The sequence below is a fragment of the Hemitrygon akajei genome, chromosome 1 (genome assembly GCF_048418815.1).
Source record: "Hemitrygon akajei chromosome 1, sHemAka1.3, whole genome shotgun sequence".
NCBI lineage: Eukaryota > Metazoa > Chordata > Chondrichthyes > Myliobatiformes > Dasyatidae > Hemitrygon > Hemitrygon akajei.
This window is the reverse complement of record NC_133124.1, coordinates 189,565,581-189,586,173: the sequence shown is the minus strand read 5'-3', so window position 1 is coordinate 189,586,173 and position 20,593 is coordinate 189,565,581. Positions and strand designations below refer to the sequence as shown.

General features: G+C 43.9%; 1 protein-coding gene across 1 annotated transcript in view; it reads left to right on the top strand.

The window, feature by feature from the left end:
• LOC140733656 (inactive carboxypeptidase-like protein X2) overlaps positions 1-20,593 on the top strand; it is a 117,570-nt gene that overhangs the window by 26,461 nt on the left and 70,516 nt on the right. The window contains exons 4-8 of the mRNA XM_073057283.1: positions 4,351-4,458; positions 6,080-6,163; positions 8,845-8,955; positions 13,708-13,788; positions 19,337-19,417. Coding sequence (XP_072913384.1) covers positions 4,351-4,458; positions 6,080-6,163; positions 8,845-8,955; positions 13,708-13,788; positions 19,337-19,417 — 465 coding nt within the window. The remainder of the gene's footprint in view (positions 1-4,350; positions 4,459-6,079; positions 6,164-8,844; positions 8,956-13,707; positions 13,789-19,336; positions 19,418-20,593) is intronic.

The window sequence follows — 20,593 nt, the reverse complement described above, 5'->3', positions numbered from 1 at the left end:
CACTTTGGTAGAAGGAATAAAGGCATAGACTACTTTCTAAACAGGGAGAAAATTCAAAAATCAGAGGTGAAAAAAGGGAGTTGGAAGTCCTTACACATTCCTTAAAGGTTAGCTTTCAAGCTGAGTTGGTGGTAGGAAGGAAAATGCAATGCTAGCTTTATTTTCAAGAGGACTGGAATATAAGAGCAAGGATTTAAAGCTAAGGCTTTGGTCAAACCACACTTGGGCTACTTTAATCAGTTTTGGGTCCCTTATCTAAGAAAAGATAAGCTGCCATTGGAGAGGGTCGAAGGAGGTTCATGAGAATGATTACAGGATTGAGAGGGGTACATACGAGGGGTGTTAGATGGCTTTGAGCATGTGCTGGATAGAATTGAGAATAATGAAGGGGATCTCATTGAAACCTATCAAAATTGAAAGGTCTAGATAGGGAGGATATTTCCTATTGTGGTTGAGAGTTGGACCAGAGGGTACAGCCTCAGAATAGAGGGATGCCCACAGAGACTTGAAGGTCTTTTTTTTTAGCCAGGGGTGCTAAATCTGTGGAATTCATTGCCAAGGATGGCTGCGGAGGCCAAGTCATTGAGTGTATTTAAAGTGGAGATTGATACGTTCTTAGTTAGTCAGGGCATCAAAATTTACAGGAGAAGGCAGAAGAATGAAGATCAGAGGGATAATAAATCAGCCATGATGGAATGGGGAAGCAGACTTGATGGGCTGAGTGGCCTAATTCTGCTCCTGTGCCTTATGTCCTATGGTCTAAGTTTATTATCAAAGTACATACGGTGTATGTCTCCATGTATTACCTTGAGATTCATTTTCTTGCAGCCATTTACGGGGGGGGGGGGGGGGAGGGGGGAAAGAAGAAATAAAATAGAATTTTGTAAACTGTATGTAAACAGATAAAGATTGACAACCAGCCAATGTACAAAGGAAGGTGAATTGTGCAAACAAAAAGTAGCAAGAACATGAGTTGTAAAAAGTCTGCAGGTTGTAGAATCAGTTTAGAATAGTGGTGGTTGGAGTTATTACACCTGTTCCGGAGTCTGATGGTTGTAGTGTAATAAAGGAGGGAGATTGAAAATCTTGGTTGAATGGTGCCACAACAACAACCTCTCACAGAACATCAGCAAAACCAAAGAGCTGATTGTCAACTGCAAGAAGTTGGAGGTCCATGAGCCAGCCCTCAATAGGGAAACGGAGCTGGCAGGCTCAGTAGAGTTAAATTCCTTGGCATTGTCATATCAAAGGATCTGTCCAGAGGTCAGAACTTAAATGTCGTCACAAGTGAGGCACGGCAATGCTTTTCAGAAGTTGGAGCAGATTCAACGTGCTAGCAAAGACCTTTATAATTGCACAGTGGAGAGTAGTCCAACTCAATGTCAGTAAGACCAAGGAATCGATTGTGGACTTCAGGAAGCGTGGGTTGACGGAACACGCACAAGTCCTCATTGAGTGATTAGAATTGGAAAGAGCAAGCAGTTTCAAGTTCCTGAGTGTCAACATCTCTGAGCATCTATCCTGAGCCAAACATACTAATGCAATTCTTTTAAAAAGGCACAGCAGCAGCTATATTTCATTAGGAGTTTGAGGAAAATTGGTATGTCACCAAAGACACTCGCAAATTTCTACAGATGTTCCATGGAGAGCATTCTGACTGGTTGCATCACTGCGTGGTATGGAGGGTAAGAAGCTTGTAAACTCAGCCCGCTCCATCATGGACATGAGCCTCCCTAGCATCCAGGACAGCTTCAAAAGGCAATGCCTCAGAAATGTAACATCCATCATTGAGGACCCCCATCACCCAGGACATGCTCGCTTCTCATTGCTGCCATCAAGGAGAAGGTCCAGGAGCCTGAAGACATGCACACTCAACATTTCAGGAACAGTTTCTTTTCCTCTGCCACGAGACTACTGAATGATAATGAACCCATGAACACTTCCTTTCTTTCACACACACACACACACACACACACACACACACACACACACACACACACACACACACACACACACACACACACACACACACACACACACACACACACACACACACACACACACACACACACACACACACACACACACACAGTATTCACCCCTCTTGGAAGTTTTCATCTTTTATTGTTTTACAACATTGAATCACAGTGGATTTAATTTGGCTTTTTGACACTGATCAACAGAAAAAAGATTCTTTGTGTCAAAGTGAAAACAGATCTCCACAAAGTGATCTAAATTAATTACAAATATACAACACAAAATAATTGATTGCAAAAGTATTCACCCCCTCCAAGTCAGTATTTAGTTGATGCACCTTTGGCAACAATTATAGCCTTGAGTCTATGTGGATAGGTCTATATCAGCTTTGTAGACCTGAATACTGCAATATTTCCCCCATTCTCCTTTACAAATCTGCTCAAGCTCTGTCAGATTGCATAGGGATTGTGAGTGAACAGTCTTTTTCAAGTCCCACCACAAATTCTCAATTGGATTGAGGTCTGGACTGTGACTTGGCCACTCCAGGACATTAACTTCATTGTTTTTAAGCCATTCCTCAGTAGCTTTAGCTTTATGCTTGGAGAAAATGTTTTGCTCCCAAGTCACAGTTCTCTTGCAGACTGCATCAGGTTTTCCTCCAGGATTTCCCTGTATTTTGCTGCATTCATTTTACCCTCTACCTTCACAAGCCTCCCAGGGCCTGCTGCAGTGAAGCATCCCCACAGCATGATGCAGCCACCACCATGATTCATAGGGATGGTGTGTTTTTGATGATGTGCAGTGTTTGGGTTACGCCAAACATAGTGTTTAGTCTGATGGCCAAAAAAGCTCAACTTTGGTTTCATCAGACCACAAAACCTTCTTCCAGCTGACTTCAGAGTCTCCCATTTGCCTTCTGGCAAAATCTAGCTGAGATTTCATCTGAGTTTTTTTTCAACAGTGGCTTTCTCTTTGCCACTCTCACATAAAGCTGCGACTGGTGAAACTCCCGGGCAACAGTCTCTCCCATCTCAGCCACTGAAGCTTGAAACTCCTCCAGAGTTGTCACAGGTCTCTTGGTGGCCTCCCTCACTAGTCCCCTTCTTGCATGGTCACTCAGTTTTTGAGGACTGCCTTCTCTAGGCAACTTTACAGCTGTGTCATATCCTTTCCATTTCTTGATGATTGACTTAACTGTATTCCAAGGGATATTCAGTGACTTGGAAATTTTCTTGTATCCATCTCCTGACTTGTGCTTTTCAATAACTTATTTGTGGAACTGCTTGGAGTGTTCTTTTGTCTTCATGGTGTCGTTTTTGCCAGGATACTGACTCACCAGCAGTTGGACCTTCCAGATTGTGTATTTCTACTACAATCAATTGAAACACCTTGACTGCACACAGGTCTCCAAACCCAGATCTCCATTTAACTGATCATGTGACTTCTAAAACCAATTAGCTGCACCAGTGATGATTTGGTGTGTCATATTAAAGGTGGGAGGGAATACTTATGCAATCAATTATTTTGTGCTTTATATTTGCAATTAATTTAGATCTCTTTGTTGAGATCTGTTTTCACTTTGACACCAAAGAGTCTTTTTCTGTTGATCGGTGTCAAAAAAGACAAATTAAAACCACTGTGATTCAATGTTGTAAAACAATAAAACATGAAAACTTCCAAGGATTGTGGGTGGATACTTTTTATAGGCACTGTATATACCCTTTAGTAATTATAGCTTATATTACTACAGGTGTTCCCCCCCACCACCCTTTACAAAGGTAGAGCATTCCTATGAAACCTTCCTTAAGCCAAAATGACGTAAAGCCAAGAACCATTCATTTATATGGGAAAAATTTTCGTAAAAGCGAAAATCCTCTTTGTAATGCGAAAACAGGTTACTGATGCAGGTCTTTTGTAAAAGCGAAATGGCGTAAAGTGAACATTTGTAAAGTGGGGACACCTGTATTACTGCAATTGCCTTTGGGATCAATAAAGTATCAGTCTGTCAATGCATTGTATTGTACCGATGAGAAAAAACAGCCAGTTTCACATCACATGCTGGTGATATTAAATCTGATTCTGATTCTGTTTCTGGTTGCATCATGCCCTGGTACGGAAACACCAATACTCAGGAACTAAAAAGACAGCAGAAAGTGGTAGATACAGGCACCACCCTCCCCGCCACTGAATACATTTACGTGGAGCACTACCATCGGAAAGCAGCATCCATTAGTAAGAACCTCACTATCCTCCCTTGCTTCTCCTGCAGGAGGTATAGAAACCTTAGGTCCCACACCACCAGGTTTGGGAAATATTGCAAGGGTGAAGCTACTTTTAAGAATGAATGCATTGATAAATATCTTTTCTTTTCAGATGCTTATGACCTGTGGCCGACAGATTCCCCCAGCAAGCCTTTCACTTCACCTCCTTTTAAAGAATACTACACGGTGACAAAAGAGACGGCAGAGAAGGAGAGTACAGGTAGGTTCACTGCATCATTCCTGTTGCTTAGAGGAGTCAGGTTATGAAGACCGGATCGGTAGGAGATGGCTCTCCATGTTTCCCTGCTGAAGTTGGCCATCAGTGTTTCACTGTTCCAAGGACCAGGAGATCTTCTATTGCCAAAAAGCTCAGAGCATTGTTTCTTCAGCTTCACTTCACTTTATGGTTAACCTCCCAGGTTGTCCACGTAAAGAGAAAGAAATTAATTCTATCCCACTACTGAGTGTGGCAGTGGGAACCTAGGCCACCCTCTGAAACGAGGTTAGATTTGGCGGTTCAGGAAGAGTGTGCCTTTTTAAAATTTCCCCTTTGTTTATGTACTTAGAACTGCAAAGGCGAGAATGGAAATATAGAAAGGTATCTGCATCATGGAAAGAAACTAAGGAAAAATAAGAAATTATGAACACAAAGTACACTGCAGATGCTGTGGTAAATCAACACGTACAAAAGCTGGATGAACTCAGCAGGTCGGGCAGCATCCGTTGAAATGAGCAGTCACCCTTCGTCAGGACGGGTCTCGGCCCGAAACGTTGACTGCTCATTTCAACGGATGCTGCCCGACCTGCTGAGTTCATCCAGCTTTTGTGCGTGTTAAGAAATTATGAAACTTTGCATTAAGAATTTGTGTTTAAAAAAGAACAGAAAGGCAAAATTCAGGCCTGGTGGGAGAACAAGTCAAGCAACTGCATTTGGTTAATGCCGGGGGTTATTGTATATGAACCACATTAACCTCATGTACACTTGACTTCAATGAAAAGAAATTAAGGGAGAGTGCTTTAGACCAAGTAATTTGCTTTCACATAGCTGTATCACACCAACATTGAGCTTCACACCCAAAGATCTCCAAAAGGAGCAAGACCTTTATTTACTTATTCAGAGTACGCTGCACAGTAATGGGCCCTTCTGGCCCATAAAGCCCGCGCCACCCAATTGCACCCTTGTGACCAATTAACCTACCAACCCGTACAACTTTGGAACGTGGGAGGAAACCAGAGCACTTGGAAGAAATCCATGCGGCCAGAGGGAGAACGGAAAACTCCTCTCAGGCAGCAGTGAGAATCGAACCCAGGTTGCTGGCACTGTGCTAGTATTACGCTGCAAACTGCTGCCCTAGGGTGCAGCCTCTGAATCCAGCACACCTCGATAAAACAGGACAAGGTTGGAACAGAAAAGGTTAACATGAATCAGTCAGCGATCAATGCAGGCTGATGACTGGTACAAGCTCAAAGGGATATTCTTATCATTCATCTGGCACTTGGAAACCCCTGCCTAAAATGATCAAAGCAGAATGGAAATGTTCACAGGGCCATGGAGAAATAGGGGACTGGTGGGGGCATTTGGGATGGGATGGATGGGAGGTGGATGGTGTTGGTGGAGGGGGGAACTGAGTGTATGGGAAAGTAAAAGGAACTAATAGAATAGTTCTTAATGAAAACTAGCATGGTCTCCGTGGACAAAATAGAATCTTTCTGAGCTGTGCAGTTCTATTTCTGCAATTACTTTGATTTATGTGAGAACTCCTTGCTGTGCTCTCTACACAGGGGTTAATTCTATTATTGGACATAAAGTACTGAACTTTTTCTTTCTATTTCTTTTGCAGGCAAACCTATAGAGCCCTCAGAATTGCCAACGGAGTCATATGGAGGGATTTATGATTATGGAATCGATGAAGATGTGACTGAATGTGTGTTTACAACTTTGCTTCTCCACAGAGAAAGCGTTGAGCTACTAACTAGATAGCTTTGCTCCTGTAGTACTGAGGTTTCATGACAATGGATAAAATATTTGTTGCTATGTTAATGCAGACATGGAATTAATCATGAATTTGGTCTGGGAAATACTGACGGGAAGAGATCTTGCAAAACTGGTATAATTGATTGCCTCAGCGAAAGCCAACGCAAGTTGAAGAGATTTCCTGTGGGATGAATCATCCTCTGTGTCCCAGAATCATATATTCAGAAAAATAACAAAGTTATTTTTCAACAATATGATTGTTAAATCAAACAAAAGCAGGCTTTTGAAGAAATGTTAGATATTCAACCTAGCAGATCACTCCAGTTTCAAGGTCATGCTTCACATACATATGTCCTCTGGGTTCTTAGCAGATGGATACATCACAAATATTTTAATTTGAGCTACTTAAGTTTATTTCAATTAAAACTATATAACTAAATTTTTTTAAAACAGCCAGAAGAAATGGGACGTTTTCTGCTAAAAAGAAAAGAAACGGTGAAGATGTTTCTAAAGCAAGTTTTCCTAATGGTTTAGATGGTCAATAGTGAATAGTTGTTTTTACTGATTGGAAAAGACTGGGCTCAGAATGATCACTAGAACAGAGCATAAGTTGTTAGTGAGATAGATCACAACTTAATTTAAAAGAAATTGGTTAAAAACTTAAAAGAGAAGAGTTCTGAAAAGGGGTGAGGAATGGAATTAGACAGTTCCTCACAAACAGCATCCTTGAGTTGTCTAAATTCTGAGGCCCTGTGAAAAAGAAACCACAGTAATTCAGTTGAATGCCAAATTACCAGTTGTCTCAAAGCATTTTACATTCAATTACTCTGACAATTGCTGCAATGTTAGAAAATCTAATTTTTCACTTGGATACGTCCCACTAACAGCAATACAGTCATGAAATAATCTGTGTTTAGGATGTTGGTTGCACAATAAGCATTGACCAAGAACAGGGGGCGGACTTTGAAGGCTTTGAAAGAGGATGAGTAATTTGAAAAGGGGGTTAAAAAGTCATTTTGGTTCAAGAGCTTAATAAACAGAGGCAGAGAGAACAAAATACTTTTATAAATATGTTCAGCCTGAAGCAGCGTAGTTGTGTCCAGTTTTGCACTCCACACATTGGGAAGGGTGTGTGGGCTCTGGGAGGTTATTGAAACATTAGTTCAGTGGATGGGTTTGAATAGCCCTGCTTTTCTCCTTCAACAGAAAAGGTTCAGCGATTTGCTCATGAATGGTCTGGACAAATACAGGAAGAGAAATTCTGGCATTAATGGAAGGGATGACACCCAAAAGCAGAGATTTAAGGTGGCTGGGGAAATCCACTGCCTGAAAAAGTGGAGGAAGAAGATTCTATTGTTGTTTTCAGACTGAAAAGCGAAGTTCAGACTGTGAAGAAAAGCTGAGGGATGGGACTAATTGGATTCTGTGTGACCAGGGATAACTTCCTTCATCTCCTTCAGAATAGTACCACAGGGCCTTTACCTTCACCAGTGAAAATAGACGGTCTGTCAGCTTGTCTTTTTGAAGAATACGAGGGGTGATTGATAAGTTCGTGGCCTAAGGTAGAAGGAGTCAATTTTAGAAAACCTAGCACATTTATTTTTCCTGCATTTACACACTTAGTCCAGCAGTTGTGGAGCATACGGATCCCTTCTTTGTAGAAGTCGGCGTTTTGGACCTCCAGAAGTGGTCCACAGCATGGAGTGATTGATAAGTTCATGCCCTAGGGTAGAAGGAGATGAGTTATTAACTTCAAACTTTCTGTATTTTCACTCAAAGAGTTGAACTGCATGTGCATGTAACGGGAGCTGTATAACCCATCTACCTTAGGCCACGAACTTATCAATCACCCCTCGTAGACCTCAGACAGGAGAGAAAACCCTCACTACTTCTTCAGAGAGCTTACATCATTTTGACAAATCTCTAGAGCGAGGCTTGAATACATAATCTGACTCAAGAGGAAAGAAAGCTGTTGTCTGAACTCTTGCTAGCACCACAGAAGAGAGCAGTAGAATGACTTGCATTCATATAATGCAGTTCAAAGGCATCATTCCAAAGTGCTTTATAGTAGGGAAAACATCAGACATAAATTCCCAAAAATACCAAAAAAAAATTAAAGTACTGAATTTACTGTTTCACGTCTTGGTTGAGAGATAAGTGTTGGTTCAGGCACTGGAAGAATTCCCAAGTTCTCCAGTCTAGAGTCAGCCTAGATTTTGGCTGGTTTCTAAACTGGACTATGAACCACAGTGTTCCAGGGAACTCACCGGTTTTTTCAACTCCTTAAGTTACCAGGCCAAATGGGAAAAGGTGGATGCTTTTCCATTGAGCAAATCCCAGAGAGAGTAGATGGAAGGACAATGTTCATCCAGGCCACCACTCAATTCTATACCTTTATTTCACAAGGAAATGTGAAGTTCACCTCTGCTAAAATTCAAAATTCATACATTTAAAATATACCTATTCAATTTTTAGTATAACATAAGTAATGCTCCTCGCTTTGTTGAAATGTGATCTCTCACTTGGGTGAGTACAAGTAAGCCTATTTTCCACAAAACTAGCAAGTGAGTAAGTTCAGTGTAGTGAAGTGCAAAAGGGATTATTCTTCCCAAGTTTTCCTCCTTGTTTCAGATGGATGGGGCAAGCCAGAGGCAAAACCAAAGAAGCCTTTTGACACACTTGAAAAGGAACTGGAGTTTGAGTTGGAGATTGAAGAGGTTGAGACAGACGAGCACGGAAAGTGTAAGTACTGTAGTTCTCTAGTTGTCTGGTTGTTCCAATGCTGTGTCACTTTTGATAAACGGCCACCTAAACCTCATATCTTCGCCTCTACATGGGTGACTGAAAGCGGCCACAGATAATCCCAAGGATGTACCCGGGTGATTAACTTAACACGGTGACCTAGAAAGTGAAACAAATTCACAAGGGCTTCTGTTCTAATTTCTTTATTCCCAGTTTCCACCCAGAAATGTAACATCCTTCTGCGTTTCATTCGGGTATCATGAGGTGCAGCAACTTGAGGCTCTGCCCTCAAGGAAGCAAAGGATGTTTTGTTTGTGGTCCCAGTCACCTCGGGGTTAATGGGATAGAAATTCCTCGTGAACTGAGTTTGCATTTACAGTGTAAAATGTCCCCGAGCCCTAAAGAGTGAACAATACAACCACAGTACTGAAGTTATTTGGAATCCTTACTGTGGAGATAATTTTGAAATTGGGCGACCGTGTAGAGCGGGTGATGGGGAATTGGAAGCCTATTCTACATCTCTCCCGGTTTTCATTTCCACTGAAGTCCATGGCAAGTCCTATTGCAGTTATTCATTTTGGCTTTTTTTAACTGTTTAACATGTACCACAGTTTCAAAGGTTCAAAGGTCCAATTTAATGTCAGAGAAATGTTTACAATATACGTCCTGAAATGCTTTTCCTTTGCAACCATCCACGAAAAGAGGAGTGCCCCAAAGAATGAACAACAGTTAAATGTTAGAACCCCAAAGTACCCCCCCCCAGCTCCCCTCCCTCTTGTGCATAAGCGGCAGCGAGCAATCCCCACAACCCCCACCGGCAAAAAATGCATCGGTGCCCGCCTCCAAGCACTCAAGCGTGAGCAAAGCGTCAGCAAAGACACAGACTTACAGTTACCCCAGAGATTTTGCGTTTCACCCAGTATTCGACATAACCCCCCCCCCCCCCCCATGAGGGAGAAGGAGGTGTCTCCATTTTCCCAGCGGGTGGGTAGACATAACAAACAACTCGCTGGTTTACTATATAAAAAGTACACTACGTTGCTTTTTTCAAGCTCTGTGCCTGAAGATTGCGAAGATCCCGGGTCTCCACAGCAGATATCCCGACTCCCCCTGTTGTGACACCGACCCTCGATCCGCCCATCTCCAGAGTCCCGAGATTGTAGGCTTCCGAATTCAAGCCGGACTCTTAGGCCGAGCCTTTGGTGTGCTGAACGAGGGCCAGTTGTGGAACCCGAGAGTGGGTCCCATTCCCGCAAGGAACCATAGTCAGCGTGTAACTCCAGGTCAGGGTCCTCAAAAGAACCCTGAAAGGGAAAAATAGAGATACTAAAGATGGAAATAGAGCTGTTTCCGAAGATGCAAGCAAAGGAGTCGCCGTTAGGTGCCATTGACCCTCCTAAGCTCCATTAATCTCCTCCTAAGATCCCGTGACCGTATTGATTTTCCCAGGGTGTTCACATTTCTCCAATCAGCTTCCCTGGAGCAGGGACTTGCAAGAGATAGTTGGGATTCAAGCCGGGGCCTGACCGATCCTGGCTGGGTCACGTGGGTGAGGGAGTCTGATGTTGAAAGGCCCGAAACACCCGATTGCATCACTGATGATGTGTCCCAGCACTTCCTAGGATGTATCTCAGCATCAAAACCAGTGAAGATAAAGGCGATTCGGGATAGTTTAATGTAATTTCCAGTACACGAGTGTAAAGGAGAACAAAATAATTGTTACTCTGGATCCGATGCAGCAGAAAATAAAAGCACAATAAGGTAAAGAATAGATACATAAGATACATGTAGCATCTGTGCCTCCAATTTACCCCCAATCGCCTAGGGTGAACCACCGTTGCCCCGTCAACAATGCAGTACTTCAGTGTAAATACAGTGGAATGCCCCCCCCCCCAGTACATGCCCGCAACACAAATATCAGACAATACACCAAAGGTGAATAAGTAATTACAACGTTATAGTTATTCCTTAGTGATGGGTTAGTAGAAACAGATAACCTACAGGCACCAAATCAGTAAGTTTATCAGTTTGTGCACATAATATTTTAATACGTTGGAGCTCACGCCTCTGGTTCCACCCACAATGACCTTCTGAGCCTTCAGCCACCGTCCGAACCACCGATGTCCAGTATCCGCCGCCCTGGAACCTCTGTCCGCTCCTCACACGTCCGTCCTCCTCACTCACCTCCCGAGGAAGACCGTGAACTCCCACGCAGCTCACACATACAAGATAGCATAACAATTCTCCATTGGTTAGTCCCCCCCTTATCTGCAGTTATAACCCAAACATTCCAGACACAGAAACCCACTGCAGCATTAAATCACAATAACAATACAGAAAAGCCATTTTGTTAGCCTGAATAGTTAACAGCACAGTTAATGGAACTGAGAGTACCTACATGCAGAGATTGATTGTATGTCCATAGAGTGAAGCGAGGCGCAGGACTGTCTGTACATAAGGTAACTCCAACAGGAAATAATAAAGTAGTGGTGGTGGGGGTGTGACGGGGTGATTTAGTGGGTGGAGGAGTTGATCAACCTTACTGCTTGGGGAAAGTGACTGTTTTTGAGTCTGGTGGTCCTGGCAGGGGTGCCTCATAGCCTCCTCCCTGACAGGAGTGGGGCAAATGGACAACGAGCAGGGTGGGTGGGACCCTCTATGGTCCTGGCTGGGATGTCGCGTAGCCTCCTCCCTGACAGGAGTGGGGCAAATGGACAACGAGCAGGGTGGGTGGGACCCTCTATGGTCCTGGCTGGGATGCCGCGTAGCCTCCTCCCTGACAGGAGTGGGGCAAATGGTCCATGAGCCCATGATTAACTGTGGAGGAAGGAACAAAAGCTGAAGTTACTGAAAATGCTAAACTTGGTCGACAATAAAACAAGACAGCACGGGCTGGTGGGGGAGCACAGCGAAGGGGGCTGCAGTGACTCGGCTTCAGACTTGATGTCGTCCCGTGTTGTCCTTGTGGAATTTGCGCATCGATCCCGTGACCGCAGCGGTTTTCCCAGGGTGTCCCGACGTGTCCCAGGGCATGTCTCACAAACGCAGATCAAATTGATAAATGTGTTTGTAGTGCTATAAATGTGATGAAGTGGATATGGTATATATTTATTTTAGTAAGGCATTCAACAAGATTCCCCATGCTAGGCTTATTCAGAAATTCAGCAGCCATTAGGTCTAGGGAGATTTGGCTGCTGGGATTCAGAATTGGCTTGAGGGTGATTGTAGGTGGAACATGTTCTGCCTGGAGGCTGGTGACTGGTGGTGTTCCTCCGGGATCTGTCCTGGGACCCCCTGCTCTTTGTGATTATTGTAAAGGACTCAGATAAGTAAGTGGAAGGGTGGGTTGGTAAGTTTGCAGGCATCACGAGGGTTAATGGTATTGTGGATTGTGTATCAATGGGACATTGATAGGATGCAGAGCTGGGCTGAGAGGTGGGAGGTGGAGTTCAATCTGGATTCACTGGAATGTCAAACAAAGTCAATGAACAAGGTTAAAGGCAGGATTCTTAGCAGTATGGATGAACAGCGGGATCTTAGGCTCTACATCTAGAGATCCCTTAAAATTTCTGTCCAAATTCGTAGGGTGGTGTTGGCCAGAAAGAATTAAACTCTACAAATCAGTGAACAGGGATGAAGCAACAGTGGTTAAGAAGTTGGCTTACACTGTTGGGGAATTTAGTTCAAAAGCCATGAGGTAATCTTGCAGCTCTATAAAACTCTGGTTAGACTACACTTAGAGTATTGTGCTCAGTCCAATAGGTTTCAATGGGTACATTTAATGTCAGAGAAATGTAAACAATATACATCCTGAAATTCTTTTTCTTCGCAACCATCCGCGAAAACAGAGGAGTGCCCCGAAGAATGAATGACAGGTAAATGTTAGAACCCCCAGCTCCCCCTCCCACATGTAAGCAGCAGCAAAGCGACAACCCCCCCGTCACCGTGCACTCAAGCAGCAGCAAAGCGACATTATAAGAAGGATGGGGAAGCTTTAGAGAGGGTGCAGACGAGATTATTGGGATGTTGCCCGGATCAGAGAGCGAGTGAAGAAAGTTTGAGAGAGCTAGGACTTTTCTCTTTGGAGTGAAGGAGAATAAAAGGAGACTTGTATATGATGACAAAGAGAATAGACAGAGTGGACAGCCAGTGTCCTTTTCCCAGAGTGGACATGACTAATAAGAGAAGGCATAATTTTAAGGTGATTGGACGAGAGTTGTGTTTTTTTACACAAAGAGTGAGTGGAATGCACTACTAGGGGAGGTGATACAGGCAGATATATCAGGGAGATTTAAAAGATGGGGTTTCTTCTTCCTAGGCTTTCCTACAGGAAGGAGGAACACCTGTTTCCACTCGAGTTTGCTGAGCTCTGGGGTAGTCACTGAGGCTGTTGTCTACAATTCAAACTCTCCTATGGTTGGAGCAAGAAATTCTTAATGGGACAGGCTGGTGGGCAGTTGCGAGGTTGAGGTCCACATCTGCCGTTTATTGCCCCTAATTCCCGATGAATGGGCCCACCAGTTTCAATTCCATCTTAAACGCTAATTCTTCACCGTCATGAGCTGGGAATGCCCAGGAGTCAACGGGGATTTATCCAAGGAGGACTGAGAACACCCGTGAACCGCTTCCATGCCAGGGTAGAGCTTAGATGAAAGAATCTATTCGGAAAGTCCGGTGTACAACCTGCTCATGTGAATCAGGCCTCAGCGTTGGGAATGTTGGGTGATTAATGATGGACTGTATGTATTTCAGTGCAACCCAAGGAGACTCAACCTGATGAGATGTATGACTATGAAGACCTATGGGAGGAAAATCCTTGGGAAGAAGGAACATGTAGGTATTCTCTCTGACTTTTATGGTCATTGCCTTTTGTGTGAATCAGCATCACATGCCACTAGTTGTAAAATGAGAAATTCCATTTCATTTGCTTTGTGGAATTTAATCATATACAGAGAACATAAAATGTTTTCTTTTACTGATTGCTCAATTCTCACTGGAAATATAACAGAACACTTGAGAAAGGAAATAAAATGAAAACTGTTCAAGATACTCAGCGTTCAAGAAATACTTGTGGTGACTGCATGTCACAGTTAGTCAGAGATCCATTGACGTGTACAGCATGAAAACAGGCCCTTTAGTTCAATTTGTTCAGGCCAAACAAATACCTACCTGATCTAATCCCATCTGGCCCAGATCCCTCTCGAGTATAAACCTTTTCTATCCATGTACCTGTCTAAATAGTTGTTAGAATGATTCCAGGAATAGGAGGGTTAACATATGAGGAACGTTTGACCGCTCTTGGACTGAACACTTCGGAGTTTAGAAGAATGAGGGGGGACCTCATAGAAACATTTCAAATGTTGAAAGGCATGGACAGAGTGGATGTGGCAAAGTTGTTTCCCATGCTGGGGGAGTCTAGTACGAGAGGACATGACTTGAGGATTGCAGGGCGCCCATTCAGAACAGAGATGTGAAAAAAAAATTTTAGCCAGAGGGTGGTGAATCTGTGGAATTTGTTGCCACGGGCGGCAGTGGAGGCCAAGTCATTGGGTGTATTTAAGGCAGAGATTGATAAGTATCTGAGTAGTCAGGGCATCAAAGGTTATGGTGAGAAGGTGGGGGAATGGGACTAAAGGGGAGATTGGATCAACTCATGATGAAATGGTGGAGCAGACTCGATGGGCCAAATGGCTGACTTCTGCTCCTTTGTCTTAACACACACACACACACACACACACACACACACACACACACACACACACACACACACACACACACACACACACACACACACACACACACACACACACACACACACACACACACACACACACTCAATCTCAACAGGCCGGGTAACATCCATGGAAATGAACAAACAGTCGATGTTTCGGGCGGAGACCCTTCTTCAGGACTGGAAAGGAAGGGAGATGATGCCAGTATAAATGGGGGGGAGGTGGAGATAAAGGAATTGTGTACCTGGTTCTATAGCTTCCTCTGGCAGCTGATTCCACACACCTACCACCCTCTGTTACCCCTCAGGTCTCCTTGAAGTCTTTCCCTTTCCACTTTAGACTTTCTCCCTGCAGTTTTAAACTCCCCTACTCTGGGAAAGAGGCAGTGATTACACATCTTTTATCTATTCCACTCCTGATTTCATAAACACTCTAATGTTGCCACTCAGCCTCCTTTGAGCCAGGCCAAACAGTAACAACTTATACTTGTAGCTCAAAGCCTCCAGTCCCAACATCCTTGTGAATCTTTACTGCAGCCTTTCCATCTTAATGACATCCTTCCTACATACTGGAACAGCATGCGATCCCACCAACACCTTGTGATATTTCAGGCATTATAACAACAAAGCCGTTCCTTTCCCTTCTGCCTCTCCACACAAGCTGAAACCACACATTGCCCACTGCGACCAAATCGCCTGGGCTGGTCACCGCGGGCATTCTGAGCAGCTGCAGATGTACAGCGGCTGCAAGAGGAGGTCAGAGACTGGGTATCCTGCCGCGGGCGATGCGCGTCTTCGCACCTCCCAAAGCCTTTCCTCCACGTACGTGACCAAAGTCAAGAATGCAAGGGAACATTGCCCACATGCCTGGATGGAAGAAACTCAGACAACACTCAGAGAGTTCACCACCTTCTAGGACGAAGCAATCCACTGGACTAGTATCTCACCCATCATTTGATGATCTTTCTCTTCCTAATGATGCACTGTGGAAGCTCTGCAGACCGTCTACAGAAGGCTATCTCTCCTTGACTATTCCAGCTGCACCTCCCAAACCAACTACATCTACTACTGAGAAGGATAAGGGTAACAGGCACATGGGAAGACCAACCCACGCACGTCCCCCTCTCGGTCACATCCCTTTCTCAACTGGAAGTAAATAACCATTTCTTTATCAACATGGTCTAAATCCCACTCTCCTTCCAAACGGCTGTGGGAACACCACAACCAGAAGCCCATGGATTTTCACCACCGCCGCTGGGTGATGCAGGACAGGATTTGGAGGTAATGGACAAGGTAATGCAGGCAGAATGTTATTTGATATCGTCCAAGAAGGGAAAACTTACAATGATGTTGCCGGATCTGGAGGACCTGAGTCACGTGGAAAAATTGAATAGGTTAGGACTGTATTCTTTAGGACTTAGCAGATTGAGAGGAGCAACACACGCACACAAAATGCTGGAGGAACTCAGCAGGCAGGGCAGCATCTATGGGAGGAGGACAGTCGGCGTTTCAGGTCGAAACCCTTCGGCAGACTGAGGGGAGATTTGACAGAGGTATACCAAATTATGAGGGGTATAGATGGGTAAACACAAGCAGGCTTTTTCCACTGAGGATGGGTGGGACTACAACCAGAGGTCGTGGGTTAAGGGTGAAAGGTGAAAAATTTGAGGGGAACATGAGGGGAAACTTCTTCACTCAGAGGATTGCGAGAGCGTGAAATCAGCTGCCAGTACAAGTGGAGCTCGATTTCAATGTTTAAGGGAAGTTTGGATGGTAGGGGTAGGGAGGGCTGTGGTCCAGGTGCAGTTCGATGGCAGTAGGCAGTTTAAGTGGTTTCAGAATGGTCTAGATGGGCCAAAGGGCCTGTTTCTGTTCCGTACTTCTCTATGACTCTGAGAAATTGAATGTTTTAGTTTAAGCACCCAATCACCTCCTGGACTTGTCTTCCTAATACGACACAAACCAGATCTTTGTAAAGGTCCCACCTGAACCGAGTTTACATTCACAGCCTGTGAGCTTTCACAAGACCAGAAGAGTGGAGAACATAATCACCAAGTTGAAGCTATTTAACATTCTCATTGTGAGGTTAATTGTAAAGTTGTGTGAAAGTGTAAAGCAGATGAGAGGAAATGAGATGCCTGTTCTACGTCTCTTGCAAAAATTTTTCCAGAGAAATTCATGGGCTGTCAATACACAATGACTCATTCAGACATTTTAAATACTTACAGTGTGACAGTGTGCACAACTACCCCTCCCACCCAAACAGCGACCTTTACTAGAGCAAAGACTTGATTACTGTCAGTGACTTAAAATCAGTTAAATGTAAAGGCGACAATTAATCGGAGAGAATGAAATAAAAACTAAGAATGGTGAAAGTACGAGGCTTGGTCAGCATTAGAAAAAATAACAAGTTAAAGGCTTGGTAGAACTTTCAAGAGAATGTCAAACTAAATGTGTTTTTTATATAGATGCTGAATAGCTTCCAGTGCTTTTCCAATGCTTAGATGATTTTAATTTTAGATTTCATTCCTGCAGTTCGCTCCTGGTTTATTCACTGAATTTTAATTGAAAGTGAAAAACGAGAAAATCTGCAGATGCTGGAAATCCAAAGCAACACACACACAACGTGCTGGAGAAGCTCAGCAGGGTCAGGCAGCATGTACGGATAAGAACAAACAGTCAACGTTTCAGGCCGAGACCCTCCATCAGGACTCAGGTCTGCCTGGCATGTTGAGTCCCTCCAGCATTTTGGGTGTGTTGCTGTAACGGAAGCTGAGACATTCAGACCTGAGTGGAGAAGTAATTAATGTAATTAGGGGTGGCAAGCTAGCTGAGGGGTTAGAGTAACGCTTTACATCACCAGCAATCAGGGTTCAATTCCCGCCGCTGTCTGAAAGGACATTCTCTCAGAGACCATGTGTCTTTCCTCCCACATCCCAAACCGTGTTCCCTCTGATTTGTAATGACCAGTGGCACAAAAATCTTGTGCTGTGCAATTTTTTTGCCTAGTGACAACAACATGTGCACACTGAATTTTATATATAGAGGCATTCATTATAGCAAAACCATCAATAACAACTTTGATCTCCTCTGGGTTTGATCGTTTTTGCTCTCATTCACCTGCACTTTCACAAAACATACGTAGCAGCGGGTAATGAAGGATTTACTCGCTGGAGTTTTTGCACACCGACCATATGTGATTTGCTTGCTAAATTACGCTTTAAAAAGTCAAGTTTCTGAATATCACTCCACCTCTTCCCACTTGCAAATTCTCCAGCAACTTTTGCATCGTGACAGTACACACAGCTAACACCAGTTTCTCTATTGTACATAAAGATCTCTCATAGCTGCATGTTCCTGGCCTCATGAGCTTTTGACGTAAAGGTTTCTATTGTTTCATTAAGCCATTCTGCTTTAAATGAACTGGCAGTTCTTTTTGTGCTTCACACCCAGAATTCGACATATTGAATCAATAATTTCTTCAATAAAAACAGTATAAATAAGCCAGCTCTAAAATCTGCAGACAAATCATCACAAACTCCACGTTGTCAACACTGTCCGCATCAGAAACCAGAAAAGGAAATGTGATTTTGTGTGACTGTGAAATATATGTACTGTGCCAACGAGATAGAGGGTACAACCTTCTGTGCGCAGTTTAAATTCTTTAGGCGTTAGTAGCAAAAGATGTGTGCACGCTAACACACAAACACCTTAGAGGGAACATTGACCCCTAAGGGTTAGTAAGTTTTGGCATGCTGTGTTGGTGCTGGAAGCATGGTGACACTTGTTGGGCTCCCCCAGCACGATCCTTGGACTGTGTTGGTCGTTGGTACGTTTCAAATAAACCTTACCTTCCAGTAACAGAGCTGTGAACCCTGCTAACTGAAACCTGTGCCAGTGAGCTCCACCTATAAAGATAAAGATCGGGTGTTATTTGTCCCACGTACATCCAAATATTCAGTGAAATGAGTCACTTGCGTCACTATTTCAGTCCACCTCCAGCATGCCGACAACTTACTAACCTGTATGTCTTTGGAATTTGGGAGGAAATCAGAGCATCTGGAGGAAGCCCACGAGTGCACAAACTCCTTAGATAAACCCCGATCAGTGATCGCTGCCCCAGTAAAGCAATTATGCTAACCAACAGGCCGCTGCCTCTCTGTTGTAGCGCAGGTCTTCATTTCTGAGGCTCTTCCCCAGGACGGAGGATAACCAACTTCCATTGCAGTTCTCTTAGCTATGAGGTGGCCAATGAGGCTGATCTGGAGGCTCCAGCCACTCCTTGTGGTGGGATAAGAGTTTAGTGATGGATAATTGCAGTGGTCTGGTGGGGTAGTTGGCGAGCTGTTGAGCTCCATCCGCCATTTACATTGGGCTTCTGCTTGTTCCCAAAGAAGGTTCTTAGTAGCAGTGTTAACCCTCACCCCACGGTTTTAATGCGTCTGGGATTCCATGAGGCAATGGGAAGGGAGCTGGACTTTCTCCAATGATGCATTGAGAACATGGTTGAATCTCTTTCACTTGTTGTGGTAGAGCTTGGAATAGCTCCTCCTTTGGGACATGGGTGTCAAGTTGATTGGATGTGGTGATGGCCTCAGTGTTGGTGAGTTTGGAAGAGGGATACTCTGTAATGAAATATCCATCTTTCAGTACCACCTGGCGAAACTACTCCTAGTGAGACGTATGACTATGAAGATATATGGGAGGAAAAGCCTTGGGATGGAGAAACATGTAAGTATTCTCTGATAATTTGCACTTTTATTTTCTTATAATGCATATCCCTTTATCTGAATGGAAGGTGTCACATGGTACGAGTTGTGACATGAGAAGTTCTATTATATTTCCTTGACGTCTCAGAATTTTACAGGACGGTGAGGGTATGAACTGTTTTTCTCAGATTGTATTCTGATTGAGGTCCACCACCAACAAGGGTAAGGGCAGCAGACAGAAAGAAAACACCACCACGTGTACGTCCTCCTCCAGTCCGTCCTCAATGTCGGTATAACTCCTGGCACTACCTCACTGATAGCAGAGTGGGAGTCCCCTCATCTGAAGGTCTGTAGACGTTCAACAACATAAACGCAAAGAGACTCTGCAGATGATGGAAATCCAGAGTAACACACACAAATAGCTGGAGGAATCCAGCAGGTCAGACAGTGTCTATAGAAATGAATTCACAGTCGAAGTTTCAGGCTGAGACCTTCCTTCAGGACTGGAGAAGCCTCCAGAGTCATACTGATGCCCAGGTGCCCTCTCCACCGGGTCACTTCCACCCTGAGCATGCGTGCCAGCCAAAAGCAGATGCTCAATGCCACTCAAAAGCACTGGAAGGGTAGGCAATAAGTGCTGTTTTTGCCTGCAAGATCCAGGTCCTGAAAGAAAGAACGCCAAGTCAGATCTAGCCAATATATCCAATGGCCTCTGAAGTAAACACACTCAGATATTTAATTCATCAACCTTTGTATGGATACCAAAACGTAAAGCATCCGCCAACTGTAGCTCTCTAAAATTAGATGAGCAACTTCTCACTGACTCAATTATGCAGACCATTTTCTACATAAATGTAGTTACGCATGCAAAGAAGTTCAAGGGCACTCAGCCCACAATGGTTTCTGATCTGGACCAAATCTTGTTCATGCACTGAGCTAATCATTCTGAAGGCAGTTGTAATACTTTTATCATTAACAAGGAAACATATGCCACAATGAGAGGCAATCTAAATTTCGATGATGTATGCTTATCAAAAATTAAAGAAGACCTGAGCTGGATTTGGTTGGAGACAGGATAGGATGGAGTGGTAGTGACTCTCTTTAAGGTGAGAGTGTAACAATCCCATTCTGAAGGTCAGAGAAAGATACTAGAATGCATTTCTCACGCTGCGTCAGCGGGCAGCTGGAAAAGCTGAAC